The 20595-nt window shown below is 33.1% G+C and overlaps 1 protein-coding gene across 5 annotated transcripts in view; it reads left to right on the plus strand.

The window, feature by feature from the left end:
• The window catches only part of LOC114324907 (uncharacterized), a 359531-nt gene extending 339319 nt beyond the window's left edge, over nt 1-20212 (plus strand). For all 5 annotated transcript variants that reach the window (XM_028272877.2, XM_050651735.1, XM_028272854.2 and 2 more), the window contains exon 2: nt 3104-20212. In XM_028272877.2, the coding sequence (XP_028128678.2) occupies nt 3124-4056 (933 nt within the window). In that variant the 5' untranslated portion in view covers nt 3104-3123 and the 3' untranslated portion in view covers nt 4057-20212. The remainder of the gene's footprint in view (nt 1-3103) is intronic.
• The last annotated feature ends 383 nt before the right edge of the window (nt 20213-20595 follow it).

The following is a 20595-nucleotide window of genomic DNA, read 5'->3' on the forward strand; positions in this document are numbered from 1 at the left end:
CTGGCAAATGTGGCAGTCCTTAAAAGAGCAAATCCTGCCCTCGAGCTGCTTGATAACATCAATTATAGAAAGATGGCCTATTTTGGACAAGTAGTAAGGGGATACCGATATAATATTCTTCAACTTATTATGATGGGTAAAATCGAAGGACGCAGAGGAATTGGTAGAAAGCAGGCTTCTTGGTAGAAGAATATCAGGGAGTGGACAAGAATAAAAAAGCAGAACAACTATTTAGAATAGCTCAAGACAGAGACAGTTTCGCCATGTTAATTGCCAACGTCAAGGGGACTTGCTAGGGCACGTTAAGAAGATGACACCGTTAATCCATTAACCAATTTTCAGCTTGCTATTAATCAACTTTTTTTTAGTACGCGGGATCCAGGCCTATTATGGCCACATTATATCATTTGCACCTAGAGCGGTTATGTAAATCAATTGTAGCTCAGTGAACCGTTACCAGTTGCCAATTTAGTGAAATTCATTCCTTTCGTTGTCTGTAAATTGCACAATTTAATTGAAGTTTATATTTAGTTTCATTCGAATTGTTTTAAAACATACAATGAATAAAAATATCTATTGTGTATCAGTTAGTTATAACATTTTTGTTGTTTATACGAGTAAAACTGATCTCAAAAGTTGAATAACTAATTTAAAAAAAGTTGTTTTTTGTTTGTATGATCTCATTATGTAAAATGCATACTATGAGAACCACTTAAAGACGATAAAATTTATTTACTTAGACCTGTTTAGATTTTTTCTTCTTTTTTAAAATCAAGTTTAGCTTCAACAGTGAAAAGTTAATTCCTCACTCACGTTAATTCCGTTAAGGACTTTCCTACTATCCAGACTTAATGCGAATGTTATCATTGAAAAATTTAGTTTTAAAGCAAACTTTGATTAGCAAGGATACGATCTTTTAAATTCGTCCTTGTCCTTAAGGTGACGTATCCGTATTCAGACGTTGGCGGTCATCATCTTTTACAATTTTTTGAAACCTTTCTCTATCGGCTGCTGCGCGAAATAATTCTTTTACTGTGGAACCCCACCATTGTCTAATATTACGCAGCCATGAAAGTTTCTTCGACCAATCCATCTCTTTCCCTTCACTATTCCTTGTATTATAATGCGAAGTAGATAGTATTTAGATCCTCTAATTATATGGCCGAGCTATTCTTTTTTCCTCCTCTTTATGAAATTGATATAATGTATACATATTTCAAAGGAGTCGTATATACACTGCAACCATGTTTTAGTCCAAAAGATGTAGATTTGTAAGATCTAGATATTTATATGTCATTCAGAATTACTTTTCTTTCCTGATCATGTTCGAAAAACATCTGATACATTTATTAGTTAACACTTAACAGCCAATATGTTCGTTCATTTCCTCTCAATTTTCGCAGAATCTGCATGCTGCACTGTGTTCTTTTTATCTGAGTGAGAAGTGTGGAGTGAGTGAGTGAGTGACCTGTGATTAATAAGAAAAGTTCGTTTTCCAAAAAGAGAATTTTTATGTAGAGGTATTGTTATAACATGTTTACTTGGTTTTGCCTGGAATATTTCATAAAATAATCATCATCATCATCAACAGCAATTCCATCCATTGCCGGAAATGCCTTAAGCCTCCTTTAGGTGTGTCCATTTCTGTTCTTTGTTATTTGCATCCATTCGTAACCAGCCGGTCACTTGATGTCATCAGTCCATCTGGCTTAGGGTCTGCCTCAACGTATCTTATTTGTTTTTGTTATCCATTCAGCAATTCCCTTGGTCCAACGTTTGTCTGTCATTCTTCCTATGTGTCCTGCCCAGTTCAATTTTAACATGGCAATATCTTGGATTACGTCTGTTTCTTTTGATCGTATTCTTATTTCTTCATTGGATTTGTGATCGCTGAACTTAATGTTGAGCATTAAGCTCAGATGGAACGGAGAATGCTCGACAAGCTAAACTTTTTACAAAGTAGGCTCCTTTAAAATAAAAAGATTTCTATCGCTTTCTTTAGTAAGAGTATCAGTACCCTCAAGATGTACTTTGATGAGGGTGCTATTTGACAAATAATATTTGTTCTGCCGTATTATTATTTGTTTGTTTGTTAACAGTATAAATTGTTTGTTTGTGCTTTATATTGCCTGTCACAATTTCTTTAAGTATATTTTTCTATCCTATTGCCCTTTTTCTTCTACTTACCTATCTTATTAATAACTTAATAAAACAAATTTTAATTTTAAATGGAGATAAAAACATGTTTTTAGCGCTGGGTGTACGTTGCTAATCATAACGTTTTAGAATTTTATTTTTTTCTGTATGAAAAATGATTGTGTATTATTGGCAAAATATACACGCTGTAAACATAAACACACCATGTTATGTTTTGTATTTTGTTTCCCGAATGTTATTTTATTCCCAACTCCGTTCTATTTAATCAGTATTCAGAAGACAAACCTTGAAAATGTGTTTGCTATTTTCGTTTTTTTATTTTGAGGGCGGTTTTATATATAAAAAAAGATGTTCTCTTAGTTTACCCCGATGATGGACACTAAAATGTTCACATTTATGTATTTTTTATCACCTACGTTTGGTATATAATATTTAATTTATCGTCATATTTTTTATGTTTTATAAACATTAAACATAATCAAAATATTGCTTCTGCATTATATAAATGGTCATTTTGCAGATATTTGTCTCTTTTACACATATTAACTAAACATATTTTTCTTGTTTGTCCTTACGAGTATATCTTATTCTGAAATCTTGTAATATTTATTTCTACAGTATTATTATTTTCTTCCTAAAACAACATCTTTGTGATTATTATTAATACTGTAGTTATACAGTTTACAGCAGATAGTTTTTACGGAGTGCAAAATTATTTTAATTTTTGTATATTACGATAACAGAATTCATCTTTTAACCTATATCATGTGTCATGACTATGCTCCTGACGTAAGCAGTTATAGTGTCATGATAGGTATAGGTTATGGTGTAATGACACATATTGATTATTTCATCCTCAATCAATTAAACTGTTAGTATTAATAATTATGTTTGTTGTCAAGCTGAATTTAATTTTAGATTATTAAAATATTTCTCTTTGTTCCAGGTTTTGTTCAATCTCACACTATGAAACCTCCACCACCGTCCGTAGAGACAGATGACTGCGATGATATTTTCGGCCCTCCCCGTACCTACCCAAGTGGTTACTGCCCTCCAAAGAACCGCCCTTCCATGATCTCTGCCAAGTACCGCCAAAAGGAGGAACGAAGAAAGGTTCTAAAAATTAGCATCAATAAGTTAAAGAAGATCGAGGATGCTGAAGTAAGCTTGTGCAGGTCCGTTTTGATCAATAACACCATGAAGCGGTTACAAAGAGAAGCCAAAGAAGAGAAGTTGCAGAAACAACAACTTAGTTACCCACGTTGCTTCGACAACGACAATTACCTGAGCCTAAAAAATGAATTTATGAAAAACGAAAGGAACGACGAACCACAGAGCCTTCCAACCGAAGCGTTTGAGAACGATTTCGACGCCAAGTTAGCCGAAGAAATTGACTCAGTCAACGCCAAGGAGGTACTAAACATGGTCGAAGAGAATCTGAATGGTTTGAGCAGTTCAGAAACCTTCCATTTTTCCGAAACTTCTGAAACCACTACCACCACTGATAGGTTGTCATCGAGGAAACGTTCTTTTGATGATATGGACGACTGTGATGTTCAAGATGTGCTGTCTCAGTTCTATATGCCACCTACCCCGAGGATGTTGACCTGCATAGACGACGACGAAGACGTCAATGTTGTCGACGATGAACCTTTACCTAAAAGGGTAAAGAGCACCAGCGAAGAGGCAGATCTCGAAAAGAGCAGTTGTGATAGTTCCTTAACTGACTTTAGTGTTAATAATTTTTTAAACAACAACGTTCCTACACAAGAATCGCGGCTGAGGTACTCAAATCAAAATGACACAGACAGTAATTCTTTTAGTTGTGGACATGCGTCAATGTTTAGTGAATTTCAAAGTAATGTTTTTCATAATCTAATAGCTTCTTTAGAAACGTAGTATTTTCTTAATAATGCCTAGAATGATGACAATGATTTTTGATTATTTATGTGATATCTAGAGTGAAAGAATTGATTGGCTAAATTCGGTTTTACTCACTTGACAGTTTTAATGACAGGTTATGTTGTCTCCATTAATTAATATTTTTAAAATAAAGTACGTACAAATTGTTGTATTGTCTAACATATAAGAGATTCATTAATATTCAGCTGAGCGGGGTGCTACTGTTCGAGGTGTGAAATTCCATAAACAAGGGAAAATAGATATTTCACACCTCGAACAATAGTATCCCGCTGAACTGAACATTAATGAGTCTCTTAGATAGATGGTAATACTTTTTACGTAACAACCAAGATTAACAACCAAGTAAAGGAAGCGTTTTTTAGTAAATATGTAATGAAATCTTTGAAAACCACTGCCTCACATAACAGATAATTATATAGGAAAACAACTGTGTTTTCACTCGTACTTGCCAAATACGTATTTTTTAAATTATATGAAATAATATTTATATTATCTTGTTTGATGTAGATTCGGGTAGAAATATTTCTTGCTAATTTAAAAGTTGAAACAAGAATTTAAAAATGTGTTCTGATTTTCTAACGCAACCTTAAAAATGTAGTATTTAGTGTTTTATTTGGTTGATCAGTTATTTTTAATTGAAGATAGATTTTACTCTAATCTCTAGCTTATAGTAACAATCTAATCAATATAAGATTAAATAAAATTGAGGTGTATTTAATATGAAAATGTACTTTTATTTAAAGTGGTATTTCATTTTTGTGGTATTGCAACGTAACCTGAAATTAAAAGTGTTATATTTTAAATATCAAAATTATACAAAAGTGACGATAAAATTGTTCCACGTTTAAAACCAGTGTATTATGGGATCATAACAGAAAACACAGGATCTTATCTCCTAATTCGTAAAAGGGAGTTTGAGAAATAAAGAGCTGTACACGCACAGTGTGTAGGGGAAGGACAAGGACGGTACACGTCAAATTACATCGGAGTCACTCACGATGTGTAGGGATTTTGATGAGTTTTGACATTGGGCCCTCCAATGTGTGGATCCCGTAACTACACTTTGAAAACGTGTGTACTTACTAACCTATAAATCGATACTTAATACGTCACTTTTTGATCTAATTTTGGTTTTAACAAACTTTTTTATTTATATATAACAGTTTATTATTGTTATGATCTTTAGCAATATCTCAATTTAATTTGAGTGAATGATGTAAGAATTCTTAAGGTAGCTCTTCATAAAAACCATCCGTAAGTCGGGCAAAATACACTTAAATTTTAAAGATCTCGAAAGTAACTCACAGTATCATGGCAGCTCTGGTCACCTATTTTTAATTAATAAATTTTTCACTTTTCATATTTTGGTTTTTTTTATCAAACTAAGAAAACCAAGTAAGACTCAAATTTAGGTAAATTCACCAGTATTCACCGTTGTAATTGCAATAAAATATAAAGATAGATATACTAGAACAGGAAATATATTAAAAGATCTGAAAAACCATATAGTAAGTATGTAGTAGTTCGCATTCTTTGACCATGGCCAGAATCAATGATTCATTCTAAAGTTCGGCTACTGATGATGCAGTTCTACCTTTTTTCTTCAATCAAGCGAGACACTACTTCTCTGACACTTGATCGTGAAACATTTGTACCATATCCTCCCCTTTCAGTTAATTCTACCAAAAAGTCCTGTGTTCTTGATGAAAGACAGCCATTTGCTTATGTGCTGTTGCAAGGTTTTTTCCTAGCTCGCTACATACTTGATTGAAGTATTTCACATTCGCAATGGACTTATATGGCAGTTTTTGTCTCCATTTTGCACTTCTTCCACTATGTTTTATTCGTCCTACCTATGTTGTAGATGTATTTCCTCAGTTAAGAGTACCCAGTGACCATCTGCAGCTTTTGTCTGCTAAGATTTATTAGACCAGACGAAGAAACCCTCCTGTCAATGTTATTTACAATATTCTTGATATAGTGTGCATCCGTAGAGCTCTCCATTTGTTGGTATTATTTTTCTTTCAGCCACTTTTGAACTTCGTTTCTAACAACATCTATCCTGATGCAGCCAAAGGTTTTGCTCGAAGATTCTAGAGCCTTACTTTGCCAGTTCTGCTATGTTGATAACTGGGACTTTTAGCTCAAGTTCTAGAAAACAGCTAAATCTTGAATTTTAGCAAACTTATCTAGTAAATGGTGGGAACCTCAAATAAAGAACAATTTAGTTTGTCAAAAAACTAGAAGAAAGTGAATTAAGAAGAAATATTTTGTAAATTACGAAATCTATTGTATGGTTTGTGGTTCATTATTTGAACGAAATACTTGTCATTGCTTTTTGTTGAAGCAATGTCTCTTCTTCCAAAGTGGAAGAAGAGACATTGGAAACGTTGTGTTAACGTTCTGGAAAAAATTAAAGAATAATGATGAAAATAAGAAAATAAATAAATTTTTACTATGATCGATATGCAAAATTAATCCAGATATGCTCTCCTACAAGCCATCCTGCAAGAAAAAATATTTGGAAAGCAAGGTCCAGAAAGAAGAACATCCTAATTAAAGAACCTCAAAACTTGCTTCAACACAAAATGTGTGCAGCTTTTCCACGCTCCTGCAGATAAAATAAAGATTGCCATGATGTTAGCCAAAATTCGTCACGGATAGGCACTGGTCGATGTGTACATCGTCTTCGGAGAATCCAATTTTTTTTATAATTTGAGTCTTGCTTAATATTTTGTTGGTTAATTACAACAACAAATTCTATATAACTTATAAAGTGTTGACCTCAGCTTCTTTTTTGTTCGACTAAATACCAAGTTTTTCATGATCCAGCACCTTAACGTAGATCTTTTGGCTACAAATGCCCGTTGTACTTTTCTATTATAGTGTTAAATGTACACAATCAAGTATTGCTTGTACGCATAAAGCTCTCTGTATTTTTGGAAGAAACCGTACTACGAAAAGCCTTTCACGTTTTTGTGTTTCTTTAAAATAAAAAAAAAAATATATAAAGAGAAATTAGTATCTTTTCATCTTGTGGAGAGCAACTTAAACTGTGATATTACGAAATATTGTATAAAACCAATGCGTAGGAAACTTAGTTGAATAAAATATTGTACAGGGTATTCTGTTTGAATGGTACTATTGAGTTATTAAAAATATTGTAAACAGTTATATTTGTTATCTTTTATCTTAATCCTTTTTATTTATACTATCTTCTATCGGAATATTAACATGCTTATTGAACAAAGAATAGCTTCATTTTAATTTGTCGCTGTATTTGTCTAAAAATATTAGCCTCAGAATTAGAATGGTACTCACTCCATAAGCTTCAAATTATGAGTTTCTACGAAGGTGCGTTCTTTCCATTTTACGAAGGTGCACCTGTGAAGACTTCATTGATGAAACATTATACTAAAATTATTGTATTTGTACAGTAAAACTCATTTATCTGCACCCGCGAAGAGAAGACACGACAGACGTTCGTTGGTGCGGTGCAAGTGACCTGGAGGGCTTCAGATAAATCTGTTAGACTCTACATTGTAATTGCCATGAGTTTTAAAAGAGTTCAGCCAGGAAAAAAGATACAAATTCAACGAAAATATAGGCCAAAAAGGAAAAAAATATGCACCTTATAAAAAATAATTTATCCTAATGGAATGTTGGTGAAATGGGCAACAGATATAACTAAACTAACAAGAGGAAAATAGAAACAACAATCAAGGATTCTTTGCGGCCGATGTTTTGTAATGGTGCATTGTATTCGGGATATTTAGACCGTGATATGGAATTATTTCTTACTATCGATACATCAGATGGAAAAAGCTGAGGGAGATCTATGTCCAGCAGTGGACGCGTACAGGTTGATGATATCGATACATCTGCAAGTTCGGTAGATATTATCAAGGTGAATCACATGAAAGTACATCTACATCCGTTCCCGCATCGCCTGATAATGTCAGCCAGGAACGAAACGAGACGATTCGTCTTGTTAAAACAGGTCGTATCGCACACAATTCGCTTATTGCACATCTTCTATTTGTGTAACCATATGGTTCAGATTTTAATGTTAATGACTACTTACGTAGCCAGGACCCACAGATTTACGGGCCTTCCGAAGCACGGCAGCGGCTCAGTTAAACTAAAAAATGGAAAATTGGTATTGTCTATGCCGGGATCGAACCCGGACCGTTCGGTTTGGTAAGCCGGTATCTAGCCAGACAGAGCTATGGCCATCACTTTTCAGGAAAAGAATTTAAGTCCGGTTAAAAAATAAAAGCCATATGCCAGAAAATCAGCAATGATAAATATCACGTTAAGAGTCAAAATACAGTGCAGAAGGAGGACCCATATGTCATATATGGTTTTGTATGTCATTTTATCATAAGATAAAGAAAAGACGCTGAAAAAGAAACATAAAATGTTACAACAACGATAATCTCATATGTTTAAGAAAATAATTTTCGTACTGAATGTAAAGTTAGGAACAATAGCTATATTGAAGATTTGTCAGGAAAAAATCACAAGAGACAGATTGAATTAAGACAGTAGCAATACGAATTTACTTGAAATGATTGTATCGATAGTATCACTTAAGAAAAGCCAATTTACTGGATATTACGATATTATACATATATCTATAGTGCCTATATCCTTATTCTATATCCCTATATCTATAGTGCCTATGTATCCCTATAGTGTTGTACCGAGTTGCGTCGTGGACTCTCACAAACGCTACAGAAAATTAAGGGTTTCAAAATGTGGCCTTATCTCCAAAAAGAAAAAGATGTTATCCACAACAAAAATGGCTAAAATCGAAGCTCGGTCACATCATGAGGAACAGTGAAAGATCTGGATTGCTGCAACTAAGTTTACAGGAAAAGTAAAAGGAAAACATGGACCAGGAAGAAGAAGGATTTCGTGGCTGAAAAATCTATGTACGTGGTTCAACACAGCACCCACAAATCTTTTCAGAGCAGCAGGTGCAAAGTACATATTGCTGTGATGGTCGCCAACCAATAAGAAGAACTTATTGGTATCATTAGCAAAAGGAAATTGTCAATGTATGTCATGGAACTCCAAAATACAGGCTCGTGGCTCGTTTACCTGGGAGTTCAAAGAAAGGTCAAGAAAGACAGTATAATGTTGAGTTGTTAGATTTTGCTCATAAAGATTTGATTTTCTGCTACAATTTCGAATTAAAGGGTCTTTGAAGAAAGAGAAAGAAAGTCATTGAGAATAATACAAATACTTGGATTTGGGAATGTTAAGATGACATTGTTATTTTGTAGTACATATTCAAAAGTAAGGAGACTATTTGGTTTTCTTCAAAAGTAATCATCAGTATTGACCTGGATAAATGGATGGAAAACAAAAAGATAATTATTATATATCAGAAAGTGTCATTCGGTACAGTACTGAAATGTTTAGAGAGATGTTATTCCAAACCTATCTAACGTTTACAACTGTGAATTGAAAAGGAGAAAAATGCATATTATCATCATCATCTTTTGCTCAGTGAATCGTGGCCTGCTCCAAAATTCGTCGCCATTTTGTTCGATTCAAAGTCTTCAAATGAAAGGCAGGATTTACAAAACAGTCATCAGCCTAATAATGACATAAGCGGCAGAAACACGACCTGGCACGCAGGGGACAAAAATTATGCTAGTAACCAGGATGATCCTAAGGGGGGGGGGTTACAACTACTGGAAAGTCTCTGGGGAGTATGGTGTTAAGCGTATAGAGCTCAAAGTTCATCCCAATGGTAGGGGAGGTTATAACCCCCAAACCCCCCCTGGTTACGCCACTGGAGATGAAAACCCTTCGAGATGAGAAAAATTGACTGTAAAACACTATGGGGACAACGCTAGAAGTAAAACTGGAAAGTTTCTGGGGAGTATGGTGTTAAACGTATATAGCCCAAAGTTCATCCCAATTGGGGGGGTTATAACCCCAAAACCCCCTCCTGGTTACTGGAGATGAAAACCCTTCGAAATGAGAAAAATCGACTGTAAAACACTATGGGAGAGAGCTAGAAGTGCAGATATACGACGAAGATGCAAGGTGAATATCAAGGATTGGGTAAGAAATAAAAGAGTAGAATAGATCGATCATATAAGATGAATGACAACAAAATAGACTAGTACCTAAAGACGGCGAGAGACAGTTCTAATCAAATTAATGGGTCTGGCCCATTCGGTCATTTCCAATTTTATGAAAATTTTAGAAAATAAAATTTTTTATACACTTATAAACGTGTTCACAATGGAACTGTTTGTTCTGTTTTCAAATTACGAAGCTTTATCAACACCAATTTAAGTTAATATGTTTATAAATATGTAGGTAGATGACCTGGTCTTGCACAAAAACTTTCAAATATAAATATCTTCTTTTTTATACACTTCAAAACCTTGAGTTTCGATAGTAAGATATAACTGTTTACATAATTGGCAAATGAACACATTGTCTAGAAATATATTCACGAATACCTTGTACAAGTCACTTGACCATAGTTAAAAGTGTAAAGAAATACGTATAGATTTGTAAACTTAAACTATTTAGAAGCATTGTGTATCTTACTTGTGGGCTTCGCTAGAAACTTTCTGTATTTTTCCTTTTTATAATCCACAATCACGTACAAATATGTAAACTGCACAGAAGTAGGGATGTTACAAAAAATCTCGAGTTATAATTGTAGATAACGTGAATGCCGCTGAACTGTAAAGAGATAGAGTTCACTGGTGAGTAACTGTTAGGTTTTTTAAAGTCTTCAAACATCAAGTCTTAAGCCATAGACATTGTTTTTCAACAGCTCAGAACACAATTTAAATTTTTCAGTGTGATACCGTCAAAGTCAGCTTTCAAGTTAAGGTGATACAGTAGCGATCAACAGGTAGCCAAAACGCGTTCCAAGATTGCGGCTATAATTTTGAATATTTTTTCGAGATATTTGGCACACGTATTCGTAATATAATAAAGAATGGCGGTACAGAGCCCAATTTGAAAAATATATTAATATGTGGAAATTACTCTGTAATTAAATACAATATTAAATTAAAAAAACGAGCCTGTACCGCCATTAAGAAGAACAAAAAAATACACTTTCTTCAAATAAACTATTTTATCCGCTGCCTAGATTTTGTGTCATTTTGGAACTACTAATGAAATAAAAAATTTTAGTGGTTCCAAAATGACACAAAATCTAGGCATCGGATAAAAAAGTTTATTTGAAAAAAGTGTATTTTTTTGTTCTTCTTAATGGCGGTAAAGGCTCGTTTTTTTAATATTGTATTTAATTACAGAGTAATTTCCACATATTAATATATTTTTCAAATTGGGCTCTGTACCGCCATTCTTTATTATATTACGAATACGTGTGCCAAATATTTCGAAAAAATATTCAAAATTACAGCCGCAATCTTGGAACGCGTTTTCGCTACCTGTTGATCGCTACTGTTTCCTCTTAATGTAGTTTCATATAAAGTTCATAACAAAATTACTTAAACTTAAATACAATGAATGTCATTATTTGAATGTTCAATGTTAAATACCACGGGACCTTGACATGGATCTTATTCAACTATAAGTTTCTTTCTGTAGTAACTGGTTTAAGTATTCAATACAGTTATTATTATTTAATTTGACAAACTTCTTCTTCTTTAAGTCCCATCTCCGCGGCGGAGGTCGGCAATCATCATAGCTATTCGTATTTTAGAGATGGCTGCTCTGAAAAGTTCATTTGATGTACATCCGTACCACTCTCTCAGGTTGCGCAGCCACGATATTCTGCGTCGCCCTATGCTTCTCTTTCCTTGAATCTTTCCCTGCATAATCAATTGGAGCAAGCTGTATCTCTCCCCACGTGTAATATGTCCGAGATATTCCAATTTTCTTGTTTTGATGGTATTTAACGTAACCTAAATGCTTAAACTCTCGTTATTTTGTTTTAGCAGTGTGACTGTGTTGTTTCAGTTTATTCTATAATTAGATACTTTTTCATGTTCCCTACCAACAATACATCACTAAATCTAAATGATATATATTTTTTTGCCTGTTCCATATTAGGTAGACGCAAGTATGATATAGAAATGCTGTCTTTAATAACTTATTAGTTAGTCTCTTTTACACTCATCTTACTCCTTCGTCCTTAATTAATTATTTTCGTTATAAAAACATAATTTTCCAGTACCATATTAAAATTTAAGTTTATTCTTTATCCCTAATCTATTCTTCTTCTAGTCATTCTTCCTTTCTTTGCGGTGAGTATCCTTACTTTTTTTCTATCCTGATCGGGGTATTTACAGCTTTTCAGCCCATTTCAAGTCCAGCTCCAGTTCATGAAGGGATTCCAAGTTAAGGAGCAACAATTCATTCACTCATATCTGGGCTTCCTCTCCATATTCTCCCTGGGGGTTTCTGGATTTCATTACCCTTTTGGAGTATATATGGTTTGGCATCCTTTGAACATAACCGTACCATTGCAGTGCTCTGTATTCCATTTTTTTTTTGTTATTCAGCATTCTACTTGAATTCGGTTCCATATTTTCCCAACATTCTTGTCTCTTACGGTGATTTGAAGACGTCTTCTCATAAAGTCCAATTCGGCTGTCTTATTTTATTTCGTAAGGTTCTTTTTGTTTTCTTTGGTGAGAGTGTTGTTTCATATCAAGCCATGAAGTGATTTTGTAGCTTATTTTCGCCAAGCTATTTTTATTTATATATCTCATAGACACGTATCATCTCTACATACTTCCAATCCTAAATACTTCAAAGACTGGCATCTTTTGATAGTCTTGTCTTTAAATTTAGATCTGCAATCTCTCCTTTTATGCACAGGTATTCCGTCTTAAATGATGATATCCAACCTCCGATTGTCCGATTGAAAGACAAGAATTAAACAGATTAAGATAAAGAACAAAATTCCGTCTTTCTCATATGTACCATTAAACCCCATGATTCTTACTTTTTTTTTTAATTTTCTGATCATAATATATAAAATTCTCCTGTCACAGTGTTTGTTGCTAGACTCCTCCGAAACGACTGGACCGATTTTTATGAAATTTTACACGTATGTTGGACAGAACTGAAAATAGGTTGCTATCTATTTTTCATATCCGTATATTCCATGCCCTCTTTTTCTTGTACAAAAATAACCTTTTTATACCACCTTTTTAAAGCTTGGTCTATGTGTATGTTAAAAATTATAGGTGATAGTCCACATCCTTATTTGAGAACTTTTGTTACAGTGATCTGTATTTGTGCTTTTCTCGCCTTTCTTTGTTAAATTTACTCATTTTTTCCTGATGTTCACCCCTCTCATTGCTTCCCGTAGTCATCTGCTGGGTGCACGGTTTTACGCTTTTGCCAAATCAATGAAAGTCATGTATGTTTTAATGTTTTTCTTGATGACTTGTCTCATGAAAAATATATGTATTATTGTCGAGGCATGATTTGGCTTTCCGGAATCCAGATTGTTGTTCACTACATCACTACAACAAGTTATCCATTCTTTTTCTATTTTTTCTTTTATTGCTGCAGAAAAGATTCTTGCAACTGAAGACATTACATTAATCTCCTTTTTTTAAATATGGACATGTATGATAAATTCCATTCACATGGAAGATTTTTTCATCTTTCAATTTTATTCTCATTTATTTACCCTCTGTAGAGGGTATTTATACCTACAGTTTGTCTCAATTTTTCCACATATTGATATCTTCTGCGGTCTTCTGGGTCTTCTGTCTGCGGTCTTCTGGGGATGCAAAGCCAACTCCCCAGTAAAGTAGAGGTAAAGAAGTCTTAAAGTCAGGTAGAATAAAAGAGTCAGATTCATGCAGCCTGTGTTTATTTATGTTTCGTTTACTCCAACAGGTTAGGCATATATTATCTTAGATAAAAAACAAGGCTTCGGCTGCTGACTTTATGACCTTAAGGTTTGCTCCCTACTTACGCCCATACTCCCCTACAAATTTTGGTGGATGTTGTTTCTCTGCGTAACTTTTTGTTTTTTGTTCTGGTAATCATATGTATGGGTTATTAAAACGAGCCCAAGATATTTAATTATATCGTTATGTTCCTTGTTCTTATGGAAGTGCCTTCCATTATCAGAGGTTGGCTATCATCACAGCTATCCGTACCTTATTGGTGGCTGTTCTGAAAAGATCTACTGAGCTACAATTATACCACTCTCTTAGGTTTCTCAGTCAGGAAATTCTTCTTCTACCTATGGATCTTTTACCCTTAATTTTACCTTGCATTCATATCTCATATTTCGCACCTCTGGTAATGTGCCCTACATAAGTACCACTGCTTTCTTGTTTTGATGTTCTTTGTCACCTCGCAATCCTTTTGTAGCCTTCTTAAGTCTTGTGCATTTGTAACTCGTTGGATCCAAGGTATTTTCAAAATCCTTCTATAAATCGTTATATTCTGGGTGTTGCCTAATCCCAGGATACATTTAGTTAAATGGGCCAAGTGAAGTGGGTGCTGAGTTGGAATGCACATATTTGGGTATGTGCATTCCACTTCATTACGTGATTAATTGTGTAATTAACATAGTGTGCATTGGGTATGTATGTTGTATAATATACAAATCCAAATCTGATTAACATATTATGTTAATCAGATTTGGACCATATGTCTACTTCTTCCTTATATATCTTAAGCATCAACTAAATACAACTTTATAGTTACTTAATTTTGTAGGCAGTGTTAAAAGAAAACTGGTATTTTATCAGTGACAGTTACAATACTATCTTGCATACTTAATACATTAACTTCTTTTGTTAGGAACTACACAGCGCGTCTGAGAAAACGAGCACCCCAAAAAAATTGGTCATTTTCGATGTCTCGCATCTCCTAAACCTGTTTGCCGATTTAAGTAATTTTTTTTAATATGTTATTGCCTTATTCTTTAACAATATCGCTGTAATAATATTGTTGCTAAACAGGTGAATTTTCGTTGTATACCGGGTGTACGGATTAAACTGTGTTTTTTTCTCAAAGTTCGCAACACCCTGTGGAATATTCTAGCATTTATAAAATACTGAAATTAAAACCTATCTATAGCTTCAGGTTTTCTTAACATTCTCTTTTTTGATTCATTCGCTTATGTTGGATAATACAAAAATTAGGTACTTTAACAACTAGCCATGTTCTTCATCGGTACAGGGTGTTTCTAAATAAGTGCGACAAACTTTAAGGGGTAATTTTGCATTAAAAAGTAATGATAGTTCGCTTTATAATCATATGTCCGCCAATGCTTTGTTTCCGAGATACGGGATGTTAAATTGTTTCTTACAAACTGATGATTTTTTTATTGCCCTAAAACTGGTTGAGATATGCAAATGAAATTTGGTAGGTTTTAAGATATAGTTATTGCGCATTTTTTGAGATGCAATTAATAATTTTATATTCACCAATGGCGCGCATACGGGTAATATGACCGATCATATTACCCGTATGCACGACAATGGTGAATGTAAAATTCTTAATTGTATGTCAAAAAAGTGCAATAACTACGTCTTAAAACCTACCAAATTTCATTTGAGGTATATCTCAACCGGTTTTAAAGCAATATATAAATCGTCAGTTTGTAAGAAAAAAATTCAACATCCCGTATCTCGGAAACGAAGCATTTGCGGACATACGATTATAAAGGAAACTCTCCTTATTTTTTAATGCAGAATTACCCCTTAAAGTTTGTCGTACTTATTTAGAAACACCATGTACTGATGAAGAACATGTCTAGTCTAAAGTACTCAACTTTTTATTTTCCAACATAAGCGAATGAATAAAAGAACAGAATGTTAAGAAAACCTGAGGCTATAGATGGGGTTTAATTTCAGTATTTTATAAATGCTAGACTATTCGAACTTTGAGAAAAAACACAGTTTGATTCGTACACCCGGTATAAAATAAAAATTTACATGTTTAGCAACAATATTATTACAGCAATATTGTTAAAGAATAAGGCTATGTAATATTAAAAAAATTACTTAAATCGGACAACAGGTTTAGGAGATATAAGACATCAAAAATGACCCATTTTTTGGGGTGTCCGTTTTCTCTGACGCGCAGTGTATATGAAAGATAATCTTGAGAAATTAGTGGGTCTGAGCTGTTCTAATAATAAGAGCTTAAATGTGTTTCCATTAGCTAGTACCTTGTTACACCAAAATTTGACCTACTTATGCAGAATTGACATATACTTTAGAAAGTTGAAGCTTCGTGTTTGCATCAGGAATATAATTAATTAATTTGATGAAATTGCGGTATATCTTGTCGCACATACATCCGTACAATATAGATATCGTTACACGTCATCCGCGTCATAGCACGTGACGTCACATTATACCAACATGAAATATTTAAGTCGTACGTGCGTTCCTTTTTATAATCGTTTAGCCAAGTACACTGGAATTACAGCCGCTAGACATATTTTATTATATACGCGTAGAAATAATATTGGAAGATTTCTATTAATGTAAATCTTAAGAAACATACACTAACTTGTTTCATTTAATTTGTATAAGTGGAGTATAAAGTGTTTTTATAAAACACACTTTCTTGTTCGGATTACACTCGATCGAACTGCGATCGAACAAAGGTGACACTTTGGTAACATTTATTGGTAACATTTATTTGACAGTTGCGCTGTTAACAATTCAGATTTGTTTTTAGTCTTTACTATAAGTATTTGTTTTATTATATTTATTGTTTTTATTATTTACTTTAACGTAAGATTTTAACTTAATTCTTGTGTTCTATTTCTAATGTTTTTATTTATTTACATTGAATATTAATTTGTTTCGTTTAATTTGATTTAAAATGAATTAAATAATTTTTTGTAATTAGGCAACAATGTCAACTTAGATCTCTGACGTAGATAATGACGTGCAACGGTATCTATATTGTACTGACAGTACTTTAGTTGGTGATTTTAGGTATTATAAAATGATATTTTTGTTATTCCATTAATTTTTTTGTTAATTACTTTTAAATTGATTTTGTTTAAGGAATATTTTAAAATATTTAATTCAGTATTTAATTATTTATTTAATTCTTTTAACCTTATATTATGTTTAACCAGCTACAAGTGTCGTAAATATTTATCCTCAAAATTTCTCTAAATTCGCCCCTTTCTCATCCCTATTTTCGGTTAAGCAGTTTGTAATGTCAGGTAAACAATTATGTTGACTTTCATAAAACTTCTTTTACCATCCTCTTAAAAGTTACTTGTATCTTATATTTTTATTATTATTATAACTTTATTTGTACATATATCTTATTTAGTGTTATTTTATTATTATTATTATCTGACCGGTCATTTAATAAAATACTTTGTTTGAAGTAAATACTAGTAAAATTAAATTTGTTAAAGTTAAAGGAAGTTAAAACGATTTAGCAAATATGCAACACCTGTTTCTGTGTTCATTTAATGTTCTGTAAAATAATAAACAAAAAAAAACATAAAAAAGAAATACTTCAATTATATTTCAGTAAACTAAAACTTTCAGACTGTTCATCATCATCATCAATACAGATAAAAGAGCCTCGACCTTCCCAAGTCTATTTACGCCAGTCCGTTCTATACATTGCCAATTGTTGCCAACTTGCTGCGCCTATTTTTCTATCATCCTCATCTACACCATCCTTTAATCTGAGTTTTGGCCTAACCCTATTTCTACTTCCCACAGGTTCTTCTAGGAGGGTTGTTCTGCTGTGATCTTGCTAGATGTCCTGCCCATCTTAGTCTTCCTATTTTTATAAGAGATACTACGTCTTTACCACCAAATATATGTTAATATCTGAGGTATATCTCGTAGTTTTACCTCCTCGTCCAAACACCATTTTCACAGATGCCACCGAATATTCCTCTCAGGATCCTTCGTTCAAATATAAGCAGAAGGTTTTCATCTGCCTTGGAGATGGCCCCTGTCTCCGATTCATTTGTCAACACTGGTTGTATAATGGTTTTGTATACGGCTACTTTTGTTTTTTGCCTTAAGTTTCTACTTCTCATATGTCTACTCAGTCCAAAATAGCATTTGTTTGCTAGGATTATCCTTCGCTTGAGTTCTTTCGTCATGAAGTTCTCCTTGGTGATCAGGGAGCCTAAGTATGTGAATTTGTCCGCGCCACTTCAAAGGTAGAGTTATCAACCGTGATTTGATATCCGATGTTTCTGGCTCTATTGTTGGTTGTTGATGCCATCATCGTAGTTTCCTCCTCATTTACTTACAGCCCCATATTTTTTTAGGCATTTGAGAAGCTGGTATACATTTCTTCTAGCTTGCGTGTTGTGCGGGCAACTCTAACCACCTTTTTCAGAGCTATGTTTAATAGGAAACACGGCAGCGCATCTCCCTGTCGCAGCTTAACATGCGTTTCAAATGCCTGTGATTGTTCGCCATGTATTTAGACTTTGCAAACAACTTTATGCATTTTCAGTCTGTACAAGTCGACAGAAATATCTTAAACCGCCAAGGTTAGACCGATCGAAAACTTCGTTAATGCGACGTTGTCAGATCAATAGGGTTTCAGAGGTTTTTCGGTTTTTTATTTGTTGCCTGTTTCACAGTAAAATTTCCTTCTACTTACTCCTGCTTAAATTTTAAAACATTTTGTATAATTTCACTGGATTTTCCACGTAGTGTCCAATTTTTCGCGGCACTTGTAATATTCATGTTTAGGTATTCAAAAAATATTAAATGTATTCTAAATAAACAACTATTCGACGATTTTATCTGGCAATGTCGCAAACGTCTGATTTTGTGCACAATGAATTTCAAATGGATGTTTACTCTGTGCACCAATGCATTCAACTAAAGTCCCCTCTCCTTGATTTGCTATCTTGTGACTTCTCAGTTTCACATATTTCTGTACAACTGTAAGACCTAAACCAAGAATCTCCATTGGATAAATTCATATCCACCATCAATTTTCACTTTTAGGATTTATAAACGCGTTCAAAGCAAATTTAAAAATCAAAAGAGGAATAGTATATTGTGCAACAAGTGGAGAAAGGTACTAATTTCTCACGAGCTTGAAAAGTTGCGGTACGAGCGCAAGCGAGTGCCGCAATTCAAACGAGTGAGAAATTACCTTTCTGCGCCTATTACCAAAATTATTACACAATAGTGTCACATTTGACGTTATATTTATGCAGTCACGGGTTTCCACCAAACCTACTTCATTCGACGTATCTTGCTGAGGTTGCTAAATATTTAGTGGTTATTTCGTTATTTGATAATTATGAAATGTTTATTAAGAATAAAATTGTAAAATAAATCAGTTATGCACACTAATGTCATATATCTTATACATACTGTGAGAAAATATCAAGTTTGTTAACATAAAACTGTGCAGAAAAGTGCATTTTGAATAGTGGTTGTAGAAAAAGTATTTTGATTTTACTGTAATATAAACCAAATAATTTAAAATAATTTGTCAAGAGATGTAGAAAATAATAAAGTAATAATAATGAATAGAATAATAATAATAAACACATAATTAAAGAAATGAAATTGTTATGAAACATAAATAGTTTGTATGTCACAATTTTGAAATATACAAATTTTAATTTTAAAGTTGTTTACAACAACAAGACTTGTTAAGTGACTGGACTAAGAAACGATTTTGTAATATGTTTTCATTATATAACAATGGGTTTTGCCATATTTGTTATTAATAAATTGTATGATTTTTATGTATGTTTTTTAGATATTTTTGTTATAAATTTTGTTTAGCAAAACATATCCAAAAATTATATTTTTGGTTTTTATGTTCTAAGAAATACCAAATGTCTCAGATCGTGTTGTATCCCAGAAGTAGTTAAATGCAATAAAAATTATGTTTTAAATGATTTTATTTATGCTTTTGGGTGGACTTTAAAATATTTGAGACATCTGGTATTGCCGTTGTTCGCATTAAATTTGGAAAAGCCATTTAAACAAAATTTTTGTTGATACCAAAAGAAAAATGTTACCGTATAATTTACCAATATACAAATCTTTTGTATAAATACTTTTATCGTAATATGTGAATTATTACTAGAATAATCTTATATATACCTATGTACATTAGGCATTATCTTGTTTAATTGGTAATGCAATAAAGTACCTGAAAATTATTCCTTTCTTTTATTTCATTCCATTATCTCAAAAATAATTGTCAAAGTTAATTTAAATTTGGAAATCTCTCCGAAAAATATTAATTTTTGGCGGATTATTTGATTTATACCGTTCTAATTTAGTTTGTTTAGTTTTGTTAAACTTTTCCTTGTTTAGTTTACATTTTGAAAGTGTTCATAAGTTAAACGTTACTTGAAAACTCCTCTATGGAGTCATCTAGTGGAGGCGAACCGCCTGATATTGAGAATTCGATGGATAGTAGCTGTGATTTACAAGATTTAAATGGATTTCTACCCAACCAGCCTCAAAATAAGATAAGTAGTAGTATTAATCTTAACAATATTAATGAAAAACAAAATACTTTAGTAAACTCAGATCAACC

This window comes from Diabrotica virgifera, chromosome 5 (assembly GCF_917563875.1).
Source record: "Diabrotica virgifera virgifera chromosome 5, PGI_DIABVI_V3a".
Lineage (NCBI taxonomy): Eukaryota > Metazoa > Arthropoda > Insecta > Coleoptera > Chrysomelidae > Diabrotica > Diabrotica virgifera.